Source organism: Cherax quadricarinatus, chromosome 18 (genome assembly GCF_038502225.1).
Source record: "Cherax quadricarinatus isolate ZL_2023a chromosome 18, ASM3850222v1, whole genome shotgun sequence".
NCBI lineage: Eukaryota > Metazoa > Arthropoda > Malacostraca > Decapoda > Parastacidae > Cherax > Cherax quadricarinatus.
Genome location: NC_091309.1, coordinates 36,966,136 through 36,979,138, shown reverse-complemented (window position 1 = coordinate 36,979,138; position 13,003 = coordinate 36,966,136). Strand labels below are relative to the sequence as shown.

At 39.7% G+C, this 13,003-nt stretch overlaps 1 protein-coding gene across 1 annotated transcript in view; it reads right to left on the bottom strand.

Moving 5' to 3' along the window:
• Positions 1–3,532: 3,532 nt before the first annotated feature.
• The window catches only part of LOC138852890 (uncharacterized), a 74,954-nt gene continuing 65,483 nt past the window's right edge, over positions 3,533–13,003 (bottom strand). The window contains exon 4 of the mRNA XM_070086417.1: positions 3,533–4,827. Coding sequence (XP_069942518.1) covers positions 4,708–4,827 — 120 coding nt within the window. The 3' untranslated portion in view covers positions 3,533–4,707. The remainder of the gene's footprint in view (positions 4,828–13,003) is intronic.

The following is a 13,003-nucleotide window of genomic DNA, read 5'->3' as shown; positions in this document are numbered from 1 at the left end:
CCATGAATGATGCCCAAGAATTTTAAGGAGATTAAGCCGACCATAGCAAGCTGCCTTCAAAGAGGAAATGTGAGGTTTCCATGTCAACTGGCAATTGAAGACAAGGCCAAGAAACTTGACCGAATCACACTCTGAACTATGTAAGCCATATAAATGGAGTACCTGGTACAAGAGGATGTCGAGTCAAGGTAATGACATGGGTTTTCGAACTAGAAAATTTAAATCCATGAGAAGTGGTCCAATGGGAAACTCGATGAATCGCATCCTGAAGGGAGGCTGGTACCAGGCGACAGTCAGCCCCTGTGTAAGCTATACCGAAGTCATCCACATAAAGTGACGACCAAATATGCATTGGAAGAACAGAAGGTAGGTTATTTATAGCCAAGAGTAAAAGGGTAGTACTAAGGACACAACCTTGTGGGACACCATTGGCCTGAACAAAGCCTGAGGAAAGTGAGGCGCCAACACGTACACGAAAATGTCTGTCAGATAAGAAAGCAGTAAGGAAAGTTGGTAGATTACCATGGAGGCCTAAAAAGTGGGCTTGGTTTAAAATGTCATACCTCCAAGTGGTATCATATGCCTTCTCAAGATCAAAAAAGACTGCTAGGATGGAGTGTTTGTTAGCAAAGGCATTTCGCACATACTTATCTAAGTGAAGCAAGGGGTCCAACAGTAGAGCAGCCCTTGCAAAAGCCATATTGGCGAGGGGAAAGACTATTGTGAATCTCCAAGAACCATATCAAACGTCTATTTACCGATCATTCCATCACCTTGCAGACTACACTGGTCAAGGCAATGGGACAATAGTGAGAGGTATCAAGCCCCAAGGTGCCTGGTTTGTGAAACGGTAGTACAATGGCAGATTTCTACTGAGGGAGAACCCCCTGCACCCAAATAAGATTGAAAAGACGCAAAAGGACTGTAAGGACCGTAGATGCAGATGTTGTAGCATAATGATATGAATATCATCAGGCCCAGCTGCCAATGACTGGCAAGCGGAAAGCGTGGACTCTAGCTCTAGGGGAGTGAAAGGTGCGTTATACGGCTTCATTCCATTAGAGGAGAAATCAAAGGGCAATTGCTCCTTGGTAGACTTAGAAGCATGAAATGAGGAAAAAAGGTGAAGCCCTTGGGAAACACAGACAAAATAGTTCCTGATTTCCATGGCAATGATGTGGAGGAAATTCAAGCAGAATTGCAGGCTGTGCTAGATGTTGTTAGGAAAGAAGAGTTCCAGAAATGTTTTGGGAAGCAGCAGAGGTGCTGGGACCAGTGTATAGCCTCCCAAGGAGAGTACTTGGAGGGAATCAACTGCAACTATGCGATTAGGTAAGCCTAAATATTTTTTTTCGTGGCAGTCCAGTAACTTTTGGGAAATGCCTCATACCCTCCCCCTACCCCTAACCCACCACTGAGCCCAACAAGGGGAGGCACTAAGCACACTAACCACCCAAAGCTAAAAAGAAGTGCATGTGAGTAACCAGCTACAGGATGAAGAGAGTGCCCATCCTCGCTTTAACCCTTTCAGGGTTTCCGACATACTAGTACGGCTTACGCAGCAGGGTTTTTGACGTACTAGTACGCCTAAATTCTAGTGCTCTCAAATCTAGTGAGAGAAAGCTGGTAGGCCTATATATGAAAGAATGGGTCTATGTGGTCAGTGTGCACAGTGTAAAAAAATCCTGGAGCACAGTGCGTAATGAGAAAAAAAACTTTGACAGTGTTTTTGGTTTAAAACAGTGACTTTGCACTGTATTTTTGTATAGTATTTATGATGGTATTCTAGTTTTCCTGGTCTCATTTTATAGAATGGAAGACATATTACTGAAATTGAGACGATTTTGATTGGTTTTACAAAGAAAAGTACCTTGAAATTGAGCTCAAAGTAGCAGAAATCTTAAATTTTTGCCAAAGTTCAAAAGTAAACAAATCATGCTACGCATCCAATACACGTCAACTGTTGCGTCTAATATTCTTTCACAAGTGCGCTGATATTATTTATACCATTTCTACACTAATGCAGTAGTCTGCATAACAGTAAATCTTCTATTTTTTGTGAGAATAAAAATTCAAAGTGGAAAGCAAAAGAATGTAAGAGGGGCGTGGGGACATGACTAATGAACAGAGGAAATGTTATTTTAGTGCCAGGAATGTCTTTCTTGTTTATTCTGGACCCTATTTGGAAACTGGCATCTTTTGAAATTTGTGTGAAATTGGCAAAATTGCTAAATTCTGACCACTGTATTGGATAGTTGAAATCTGTAAATGGGTGGTTTCTTGTACTCATTTGATAGAAAAAACGGAATTCTAGCGAAATAGTTATGATTTTTGTCGACTAGTACACTGGAATTGGCCGAAAATAGGGCTCAAAGTGGGCAAAATCGCCGATGCGTAATCATCGTCGAGACCGCTAACTTCGCGAGAGCATAATTCCGTAAGTTTTCCATCAAATTTCATACTTTTGGTGTCATTATTAACGGGGAAAAATTCTCTATCTTTTCATAAGAAAAAATAATTTTTTTTTTTTGGAAATTTGGGTGACCCTGAGAACAAGTCTGGGAGAGGGCCCGGGGACCCTGAAAGGGTTAATTTAGTCAAAAACTGCCCCCAGTAGACTGTCATTAGACTAAGTGACAAACCCTCTAGCTTCATACCTGAACTCACCATTTGTGGAAGCCATCCAAAAGGTAAACCACCAACTAAAACCCAAGAACCGTAAGTCTGGACAGCGAGAACACAAATGGATTGGCACTTAGACCACTACAAGACAGTGATGCAGGATAATCCAATTATAAGATCAACACAAAGTTGCCTACCTGACCCCTTTTCACTCACCAAAGGGTCGCAGCTCTAGATGGAAGCTTAACTTTCAGGAACTGTATTACACTTAGAGGTTTAGCACTTTTTTATAACAACAACAACAACAATAATAATAATAATAATAAACTTCCAGGCAACCAGAAACAAGGCGTATACAGGTCTCTATGTGTGGGTGAGCAAGGGACACATGGAAATATGGTAGTCTGGCTAATCAAGCAGCCAAATTGGAAGTCTGACCATGGACTTCCCATTTTTATTTGCAGTTTGGTTCTTTCTACCTAGTTCTGTACAACTTCAAATACAATAATAATGAATCACACAAGGCACATTCACAAGATAGTAACAGGAAGCAGAGCCAAAAAATCTGTTAAATTACTTTCAAAATCATATTGCAAATAAGACTTCTCAGGAGAGAGGATTTAATACTGTGAAGGGGGCTTTTGATCTAAGGAACTGACCTTGTCCTTCTCTTTCTTGGATCAAACTTGAGTGCTTTCTATTTCTCCAGGCACTGTATGAATCCCCTACAGGTCCGGAGCTCTCTCCATGAATATAATAATAATAATGGAAATAAGTGAGAATGTAAAATAATTTTTAACACCTTTTTCCAGGTACAACAGTATTCATGAAGCAATTTACATTTATTTGTGAACCTTTCCTAGGTCAATTATTTCTGTGTAAAGTATGGTAAAGGAAAATTAAACATGAATAATGAATTATAAAATTAAGGAAAGCTTGAAATTCATACCCTGTACATATGTACAGATTAGTGTACTTTTTTTTTTATTCTGGGTTACTATTAGCCAAATAGTTAGTATCTGATAATATAATATTGTACAATGGTTAAGAGACTTTTCAATGCTGAAATAATTCATGAGGCCAAAATAAAGAATAATTCCAAACCTTGTACTAAGTTCTTATACTGACCTAATTCAAAACCAATTACACTTAAATTACAGTAAATTTAAATACTCTCATATTTATTATATTAAAAATCACCTGCTAAACCTGAATGGTTCATATAGAAATGCCCTCCTTAAATAATCCATAACAGTTTTATCAAAACACTTAAAAGAGCACAAGCAGCATTTTCTAGAAACGTGTACAAGCAGATGTACACACGGTGTCACGTAAGCACAAACAGGTCGGTCGACCTGGAAACATTCTTGCATCTTTGCTCATCGTGTGTGAAGGAATGCAAGAAATGAAATGAAATTTTTTTTTTACTTTATTCATCAGTTATGATAGACTTCACTCTTGCCATAAGTCATTTTAGTAGCCAGTGGCATAGCCTCACAATAAGTCTTCTAATTAAGTTATTCTTTTTTATACTACTCTGTAATTATGCAGTTATTTTGCTGCATTCTAACATAATTGAGGCTTAAATCATCTACAACACCTGTATCAAAACAATTTAAAGAAAACATACAAAGCATTTATATAATATTTTAGATATACAGTACTCAGTCTGACAGAAAGCTTCTGACATGACCAGAATAATAGTGTTTAAGCATAGTACAGAATAGAAGAAAAAATTAATGCTACAAAAGTTGATAACATCGTTCAGAGCTTGAGCAAACGAAATATACTAAGAAATAATAGCGTGAGTCTTCTAAATACATTTTAAATAATAAAATAACCCATTTATACCAAAAGGATTTCAAACTTTCTGTATATACTTATTGTTACCTTTTAATAATCTTAAAATAAAACTAATTATAATGACGATTTTTCAACTGCACTAACCAAAATCAAAATGGGATATTTTGTACATTTAGTGTTTATACACCATGAAAACAGTATTTTTTTTTATCACATATTCAAATGTGGTAATCACAGAATAGAATTTCTAGATGCTGTGGTCTTAAAAGTCTTCAAGAGGCATCAGTTAGAGGAGGTCAGCTGCAGCTTTGTTCTGCGATGCTTGTACAGTACTACATATCCATCTACCAAGCCACGCATCTTCTCACTTTCAATTATGTCACCGCATTCTGCTGTTACAACCTATGGCAAAAATAGGAACATGAAGACTTATTAGGGAAAAAACTTTTATACTCAACAGAAAAAAAAAATTGACTTAGCACTAAAAAAAAATGTTTGTAAACCATTGCACATTCAGCTCATCCTCCTAATCAAAATCAGTATTTCACTGTGTCAAAGACACTGAACATTTCCTGCATGTACGGTGTGAACTGGTCTACCCTTGCCATGATTATCAAGGACAAAGTACATTACTTGGAACATGTTATAGGATCTGCACCCATACATTCAACTATCACTATGAAAAATCTTTTGATGTTAACAACCAGTCTTAGAGAATGCCTCTTAGCCTTATACTAATTCAGGAGTCTATTGTGACTTAAAGAATCAATTAGGAAATAGTGCTTGTGAAGTGGAGCCATTTACTGCAACACATGGGTGGCTCACTAGGTTGAAGGCCAGAGCATATTTGCATGATTTTACAACTAGTGGGGAAGTTTAAGTGTTGGTGTAAAATCAGTTGACAAGTTTGCAAAAAATTTTGTTAATTTTAATGTTACCAAGATAAAAATTACAGTTTAATGTAGAGAAGACTGGCCTTCTCTGGCATAAAATCGTTGATAAGACGTATACGTATTTCAAAATAGGAAAAAAATGTATGCCTTATTTTAAAGCAGCGAGAGATCGTGAAAAGAAGACAATGCAGAACCAGGTTTAGTGGGACCTGATAAAGGTTGGGAGACAACACTCTCATCTTCGTATCAGACACACTCGTCTAACTCGTGGAGAGGCATCCTGTTCCACTTTGTGAGAACTGTTTAGTTCCTGTTTCAATTTCCCATATTCTATTGGACTGTCATGTCTATCAATGAGCACGCAGAATTTTCCTCTGACATTGTCACTGCTCTCACGCCCTTACTTTATTTTCCCTCCTTGCTGATGAACCTACTTTTGACAAAGACTCCCTCTTCGACTTTTGACAGCAAATGATTTATTACACAAATTTTGATAATTCTTCTTTTAGCACTCCTCACACCTCTTCCTAACTTTACCCTCACTGTCATCTCCACCCTTATTTATCCTTAGAACATGCATCAATTCCTACCCTGCAGTGCTGTATGACCCTGGTAGGTTTAGCATCTCCTTTGGATAATAATAATAATCTATGAAGGGATTCAGGGAAAACACCATGCTGGGCTTGATTCCTGGAGATGGGAAGTATGGTACCGGCACTCTGAAGGAGGGGTGTTAATGTTGCAGTTTTATAACTGTAGTGTAAGCATGCCTCTTGCAAAACAGTAATGGAGTGAATGATGATGAGAGTTTTCCTTTTTTGGGCCACCCTGCCTTGGTGGGAAACAGCTGTGTTAATAAATAAAAAAAAATAATGTTGTACCTACAAAAGTTATTTTGCAATTTGCATTTTTCATTATCTTTGGCAGTATGTCATCTGAATCAGGCAAAAGATCATTTAGCATTTTTTTTTGAAGGTGTAGCTATCTAAGAAAAAACAAAGAAACCCAATGAGAGATCATGGGGTTTACAGACACACATGGCAATGGGATGCAGTTAATCAGTTCTACACATACCAGGCCAAATGTACAACAGACCAGATTACAGACAGTGCTGGGAAGACCAAAAATATGTACACCAAGAGCCATATCACAAGATAGTACAATACCTGTGGTAATAACAATACCGATAATAAATGAAAACACCTCATATGTAAATTCTCCTTGCTATTTGCCATCATTCAGGGATTAAAAATAAATAAAAATGACAAACTAGCTATATAAGTGGCTTTAGAGTGGGTAGGGGATGTGCAGATCAAGTGTTTACATTGAAGTACAGTGGAACCTTGACTTACGAGTCTAATCTGTTTCGTGACCTAGCACGTAACTCAATTTACTCGTATATCAAATCAATTTTCCTCATTTAAATTAATTGAAAAGTCATTAATCTGTTCCTGCACTCTGAAGACAAGACAAAATACTTGAATATGACACTAATATTAACTGTATGGCTTATTTATCTATCACAATTCATCTAATATGACATAATAAACAATATAATTAACACATAAACATGATATATACTCTAGAATGAATAAAACAAGCCATAATATGGTGGCAAAAGCAGTGGCGGAAGTGTCCGCCATTTCCTTCACATGCTCTTATTGTAAGAGAAAACACAGTTTGTGAGGCTAACTGCAGAAATATCGTATATAAAAACATAAATCATAATACAGTACAGAATGTAAAGAAATGTTAAACTGTTTATATAAAGTGTATATGTACTTACACATTTGGAGCAGAGATGGTGGGGGATGTTGAGGGTGGGGAGGTTGAGGGTGGGGGATGCTTAGGGTGGTGGGATGTTGAGAGTGGGGGAGGGTGGGGGAGGTTGAGGGTGGGGGATGCTGAAGGTGGTAGGATGTTGAGGGTGGGGGAGGTTGAGGGTAGGGGATGTTGAAGGTGGGGGATGTTGAGGATGGGGGAAGCTGAGGCTGCGGCGTATGATGTCAGTGGCCATGTAAACCCCCAACAACAACATTGTTTTATTTGATTGCTGAACTTAACTGATAAAATTTGTTTTGTTTAATTACTGAACTTAACTGATAAAATTTGTTTTGTTTAATCACTGAACTTAACTGATACAATTTGTTTTGTTTAATCACTGAACATAACTGATACAGCTTTAGTATCTACATATCGTAGATGTACTAAGCTGGTACTGCCTGGCTAAGTCCATGGAAATCATCATTTTTTTCTTCTCAGCACTGTCCTTTGCACTTATTTTCTTAGGACTCATGGTTAGAAGAAAGAAATTTGGCAAAATGACCGTAAAAAAAAAAAAATGCAAGCAAGCACGAGAGAACTGCTCCCACAGCGATGTAAACATATGTACAGGTCTCCCTCAACATTCGCGAGGGTTAGGGGATCAAGATCCTCGTGAATGTTGAAAAATTGCGAATGTTTGGTGCCCCAATATATTGTAGGGAAATATAATACAATACTGCTTCCGTAACTTGTTGAACCACGAACATCATAAAATACATGAAAACTTCGTAAATTGTACTAAATACATACATGTTATGGTTTAATAACATGTATGTTATTAAATACCACTGCCTCCACTACCTCAACCACTGCGAGTCCCTACTACCCTCCCTCTGACCCCCGCAACTGGCAGCCAGCCCTCCCACCAGTGTGGTGAGTGTTTTGTTTGTTCATTATTTGCTATTAATCTACAGTATAAATAGTGTAAACCCATTCATGACTGCATATTGGAATGGCTATTCGGACAGGTATTGGACGGTGACATCATGTGTTTACTCTTGAACACAGCAAAGAATCAAACATTTCTGCTACTGCTAATAATAACAATAGTAATAATAATAATAATAATAATAATAATAATAATAATAATAATAATAATAATAATAAATACGATAGAATTGAAGAAGGAAATTGTACAAAAATACAAGGGAGTGATTGACACAGCGTCAGTGTGGCTTTGTTTATGCTGGAGTGAGCATTAGTCTCCGTGCTCTTCCAAACATTTCACAATAATTCATTGTGTTTGGTGCTTGTAGATTGAGTGCAACTGGAGTGGTAGAAGCAGTGGTTGAGGAAGCAGTTGAGGCAGTGGGTGAGGCAGTGGTTGAGGTAGTGGTTGAGGCAGTGGTTGAGGCAGTGGTTGAGGCAGTGGGTGAGGCAGTGGGTGAGGCAGTGGTTGAGGCAGCGGTTGAGGCAGCGGTTGAGGCACTGGTAGAGGCAGCGGTTTAGGCAGCAGTTTAGGCAGCGGTTGAAGCAATGGTAGAGGCAGCAGTTGAGGCAATGGTAGAGGCAGCAGTTGAGGCAATAGTAGAGGCAGCAGTTGAGGCAATGGTATTTAATAACATGTTATAAATAATAATAATACATATTATTAATAACATGTATTATTATTATTATTATTATTAATAACATGTATGTTGTTAAATACCACTGCCTCAACTGCTGCCTCACCCACTGCCTCAACCGCTTCCTCAACCACTGCCTCCACCACTCCAGTCCCACTCAATCTACAAGCACCAAACACAATGAATTATTGTGAAATGTTTGGAAGAGCATGGAGACTAATGGTCACTCCAGCATAAACAAAGCCACACTGACGATGTGTCAATCACTCCCTCGTAATTTTGTACAATTTCCTTCTTCAATTCTATCGTATTTATTATTATTATTATTATTACTATTGTTATTATTAGCAGTAGCAGAAATGTTTGATTCTTTGCTGTTCTCAAGAGTAAACACATGATGTCACCATCCAATACCTGTCCGAATAGCCATTCCAAAATGCAGTCATGAATGGGTTTACATTATTTATACTACTGTAGTTTAATAGCAAATGAACAAACAAAACACTCACCACACTGGTGGGAGGGCTGGCTGCCAGTTGCGGGGGTCGGAGGGAGGGTAGTAGGGACTCGCAGGTGGCGGGAAACTTAAATATGATTTGGCGGCTGGGAATTTGGAGGCTGGGAATTTGGCAGTTGGGAATTCGCGAATCTGTGAAGCCCGCGAAAGTTGAAAACGCGAATGTTGAGGGAGACCCGTACGATGTTTTGGCATCAACTGTGCCATCTAGCGGCAGCATTCTGAATTATTAATATGTATGTATTATTATTATTATTAATTTAGGGAACTGAAGCTCTATTATAATAATAATAATAATAATATTATTATTATTAATTTAGGTAACTGGAGCACAGATCCAATTCCCTAGATCAAGAGCCCCTCACCAGCATCAAGGAACCTTGATGCTGGTGAGGGGCTCCTGATCTAGGTAATTGGATCTGTGCTCTAGTTACCTAAATTGAGGAGGAGGAGTGTTAATGTTGCAGTTTTATAACTGTAGTGTAAAGTACCCCTCTGGCAAGACAGTGATGGAGTGAATGATGATGATGAAAGTTTTTCTTTTTCGGGCGACCCTGCCTTGGTGGGAATAGGCCGATGTGTTAATAAAAAAAAAACATAAAAAAATAAAAACTAATGATAATGTATTATTATTATTATAATAACGAACGCCGCCAACTCAGTGCACTGTTTACCTCGCTGTGGGAGCAGTTTTCTTGTGCTTTGCTTACATTTTTGACAGTCATTTGGCGAAATTTTGTTTTTTTAAGCATGAGTTCTAAGAAAGTAAGTGTAAAGAAAAATGCTGGGAAGAAAAAGAGGATGATCTCCGTGGAATTAAAGCATGAAATCATGGATAAGCTAGTGAGGTGTCCAGGTTTTGCTTTGATGGGGAAGCAGGGGGAGCTGGCTCATTATGAAGAAATTTCTTGCCAAGAAACTTCTTCATCGCTGTCCCACTTAACATAAGAATAGAAGAACACTGCAGAATATCTACTCATATACTTATCCAATCTCTTCCAAGCTACCCAAGGTATTAGACTAATACCCTACTCGGTAGATTGTCACATGGAGCATTCTCCACCTGACCCAGCATTCTCAACCTGACTTCATCCTATGAATACGTACCTTCCACCCAGGTAGATCTGTTTGTGACTTGATAAAGCCCACTGCGTGGGCGAAACGTTGTCAAAGGATCACATTATACTGCATGTGTGTTCATATTTCCAGACTGACTCCCTCTGACTTTTTGTCAGCAACTGCCTTATAACACCAACTATGATTATATTTTTCCTTTAGCACTCCCCACTACCCTTGCACACACCTACCCCTCACTGGTCTCTGATCTTCACATTTTTTTTTTTTTAACAAGTCGGCCGTCTCCCACCGAGGAGGGCAACCCCCCCCAAAAAAAATACTTTCATCATCATTCAACACTTTCACCTCACTCATACATTATCACTGTTTTTGCAGAGGTGCCCAGAATACAACAGTTTAGAAGCATATACTGTACGAATAAAGATAAAGATAACACATCCCTCCAAACTGCCAATATCCCAAAACCTCTCCTTTAAAGTGCAGGCATTGTACTTCCCATTTCCAGTGCTCAAGTCCGGTTATATAAAAATAACCGGTTTCCCTGAATCCCTTCACTAAATATTAACCTGCTCACACTCCAACAGCTCATCAGATCCCAAATACTATTCATCCCCATTCACTCCTATCTAACACGCTCACACACGCTTGCTGGAAGTCCAAGCCCCTCTCCCACAAAACCTCCTTTACCCCCTCCCTCCAACCTTTTCAAAGATGACCCCTACCCTGCCTTCCTTCCTCTACGGATTTATATACTCCAAATGTCATTCTACTTTGATACATTCTCTCTAAATGACCAAACCACCTCAACAACCCCTCTTCAGCCCTCTGACTAATACTTTTATTAACTCCACACCTTCTCCTAATTTCCACACTTCAAATTCTCTGCATAATATTTACACCACACACTGCTCTTAGACAGGACATATCCACTGCCTCCAAACGCCTCCTCACTGCAGCATTTACAACCCAAGCTTCACACCCATATAAGAGTGTTGGTACCACTATACTTTCATACATTCTCTTCTTTGCCTCCATAGATAACGTTTTTTGTCTCCACATATACCTCAACGCACCACTCACCTTTTTTCCTTCATCAATTCTATTGTTAACCTCATCCTTCATCAATCCATCCGCTGACATGTCAACTCCCAAATATCTGAAAACATTCATTTCTTCTATACTCCTCTCCAATTTGATATCCAATTTTTCTTTATCTAAATCATTTGATACCCTCATCACCTTACTTTTTTCTATGTTCACTTTCAATAAGCACAGTATCATCAGCAAAAAGGAACTGTGTCAATTCCCATTTTGTATTTGATTCCCCATATTTTAATCCCACCCCTCTCCCCAACATCCTAGCATTTATTTCTTTTACAACCCCATCTATAAATATATTAACCCTTTCAGGGTCCGTCCCGTAGATCTATGGCTTTACGTTCAGGGTCCAAACCGTAGATCTACGCCAAAATTCTAGCGGTGTCAAATTTAGCGCAAAAATGCTGGTAGGCCTACATGTGAGAGAACGGGTCTGCGTGATGTGTGTGTGCCGTAAACAAAAATTCTAGGCGCCCACATAGCATTGTGGGAACGGCGGCTCAGTTACCTTTGTTCAACATGCCTCGTCGCAAGGCAGGTATCACTCCAAGGAAAATTGGGACTCTCCTCTTCCTATCTGATAGTTCTGACTCTGATGGAAGTGGAAATGAAGGCGAATTCTTTGATTTTGATCAGTTAGTGACCGAAAGGAATGACCAGGATATCAATAACAGTGCAGAAAACCCTGATGATCCTCAACCTTCTACCTTTGGTGTGGGCACTCCTCAGTCACGGTCAGTTGTACCTCATCGCAAGAGAAAACTATTGTTTTCGCGTGGCCAGGCCTCTGACTTCAGTAATGATGATGATAGTGACGTGGATTGTGATTTTATTGCTCTTGACGATCATTCGAGTAGTGATAGTGAGGAAACATATTCACCAGTGAAGCGTCGGTATATACGCCGCCGCATGCGCTCAGGTAGTATTCCCTATGCAGTGCCCAGGGGACGGAGTACATCCCGGAGTACATCCCGGAGTACATCTCGGAGTACATCTCGGAGTACATCCCGTGGCCCTACACCAGGAATAGACAATAAAAGTGAGGATGATGTGGCTACACTTGGTATGGATAGACCACAGGCATCAGAAGGTGGTGGTAGTGGTGATGGTAGTGCCACGGCCATGCGTGACTCACCAGCCCAGGTTGGGACCCACGCTGATAAGATAAGATAAGATTTCGTTCGGATTTTTAACCCCGGAGGGTTAGCCACCCAGGATAACCCAAGAAAGTCAGTGCGTCATCGAGGACTGTCTAACTTATTTCCATTGGGGTCCTTAATCTTGTCCCCCAGGATGCGACCCACACCAGTCGACTAACACCCAGGTACCTATTTGCTGCTAGGTGAACAGGACAATAGGTGTAAGGAAACGTGTCGAAATGTTTCCTCCCGCCGGGAATCGAACCCGGGCCCTCCGTGTGTGAAGCGGAGCGTCAGCCACCAGCCCACCACAACCACAACTACCAGCACAACCAGCCTATGATGTCCAGTATCCACCAGCAAACCGTATCTGGGATTGGCAGCAAAATCCCAATTTTGTTTCCAAGCCCCACCACTTTGATGACTCTCAAAGTGGAATTCTACCTTGGAACCAATGTCAATGAA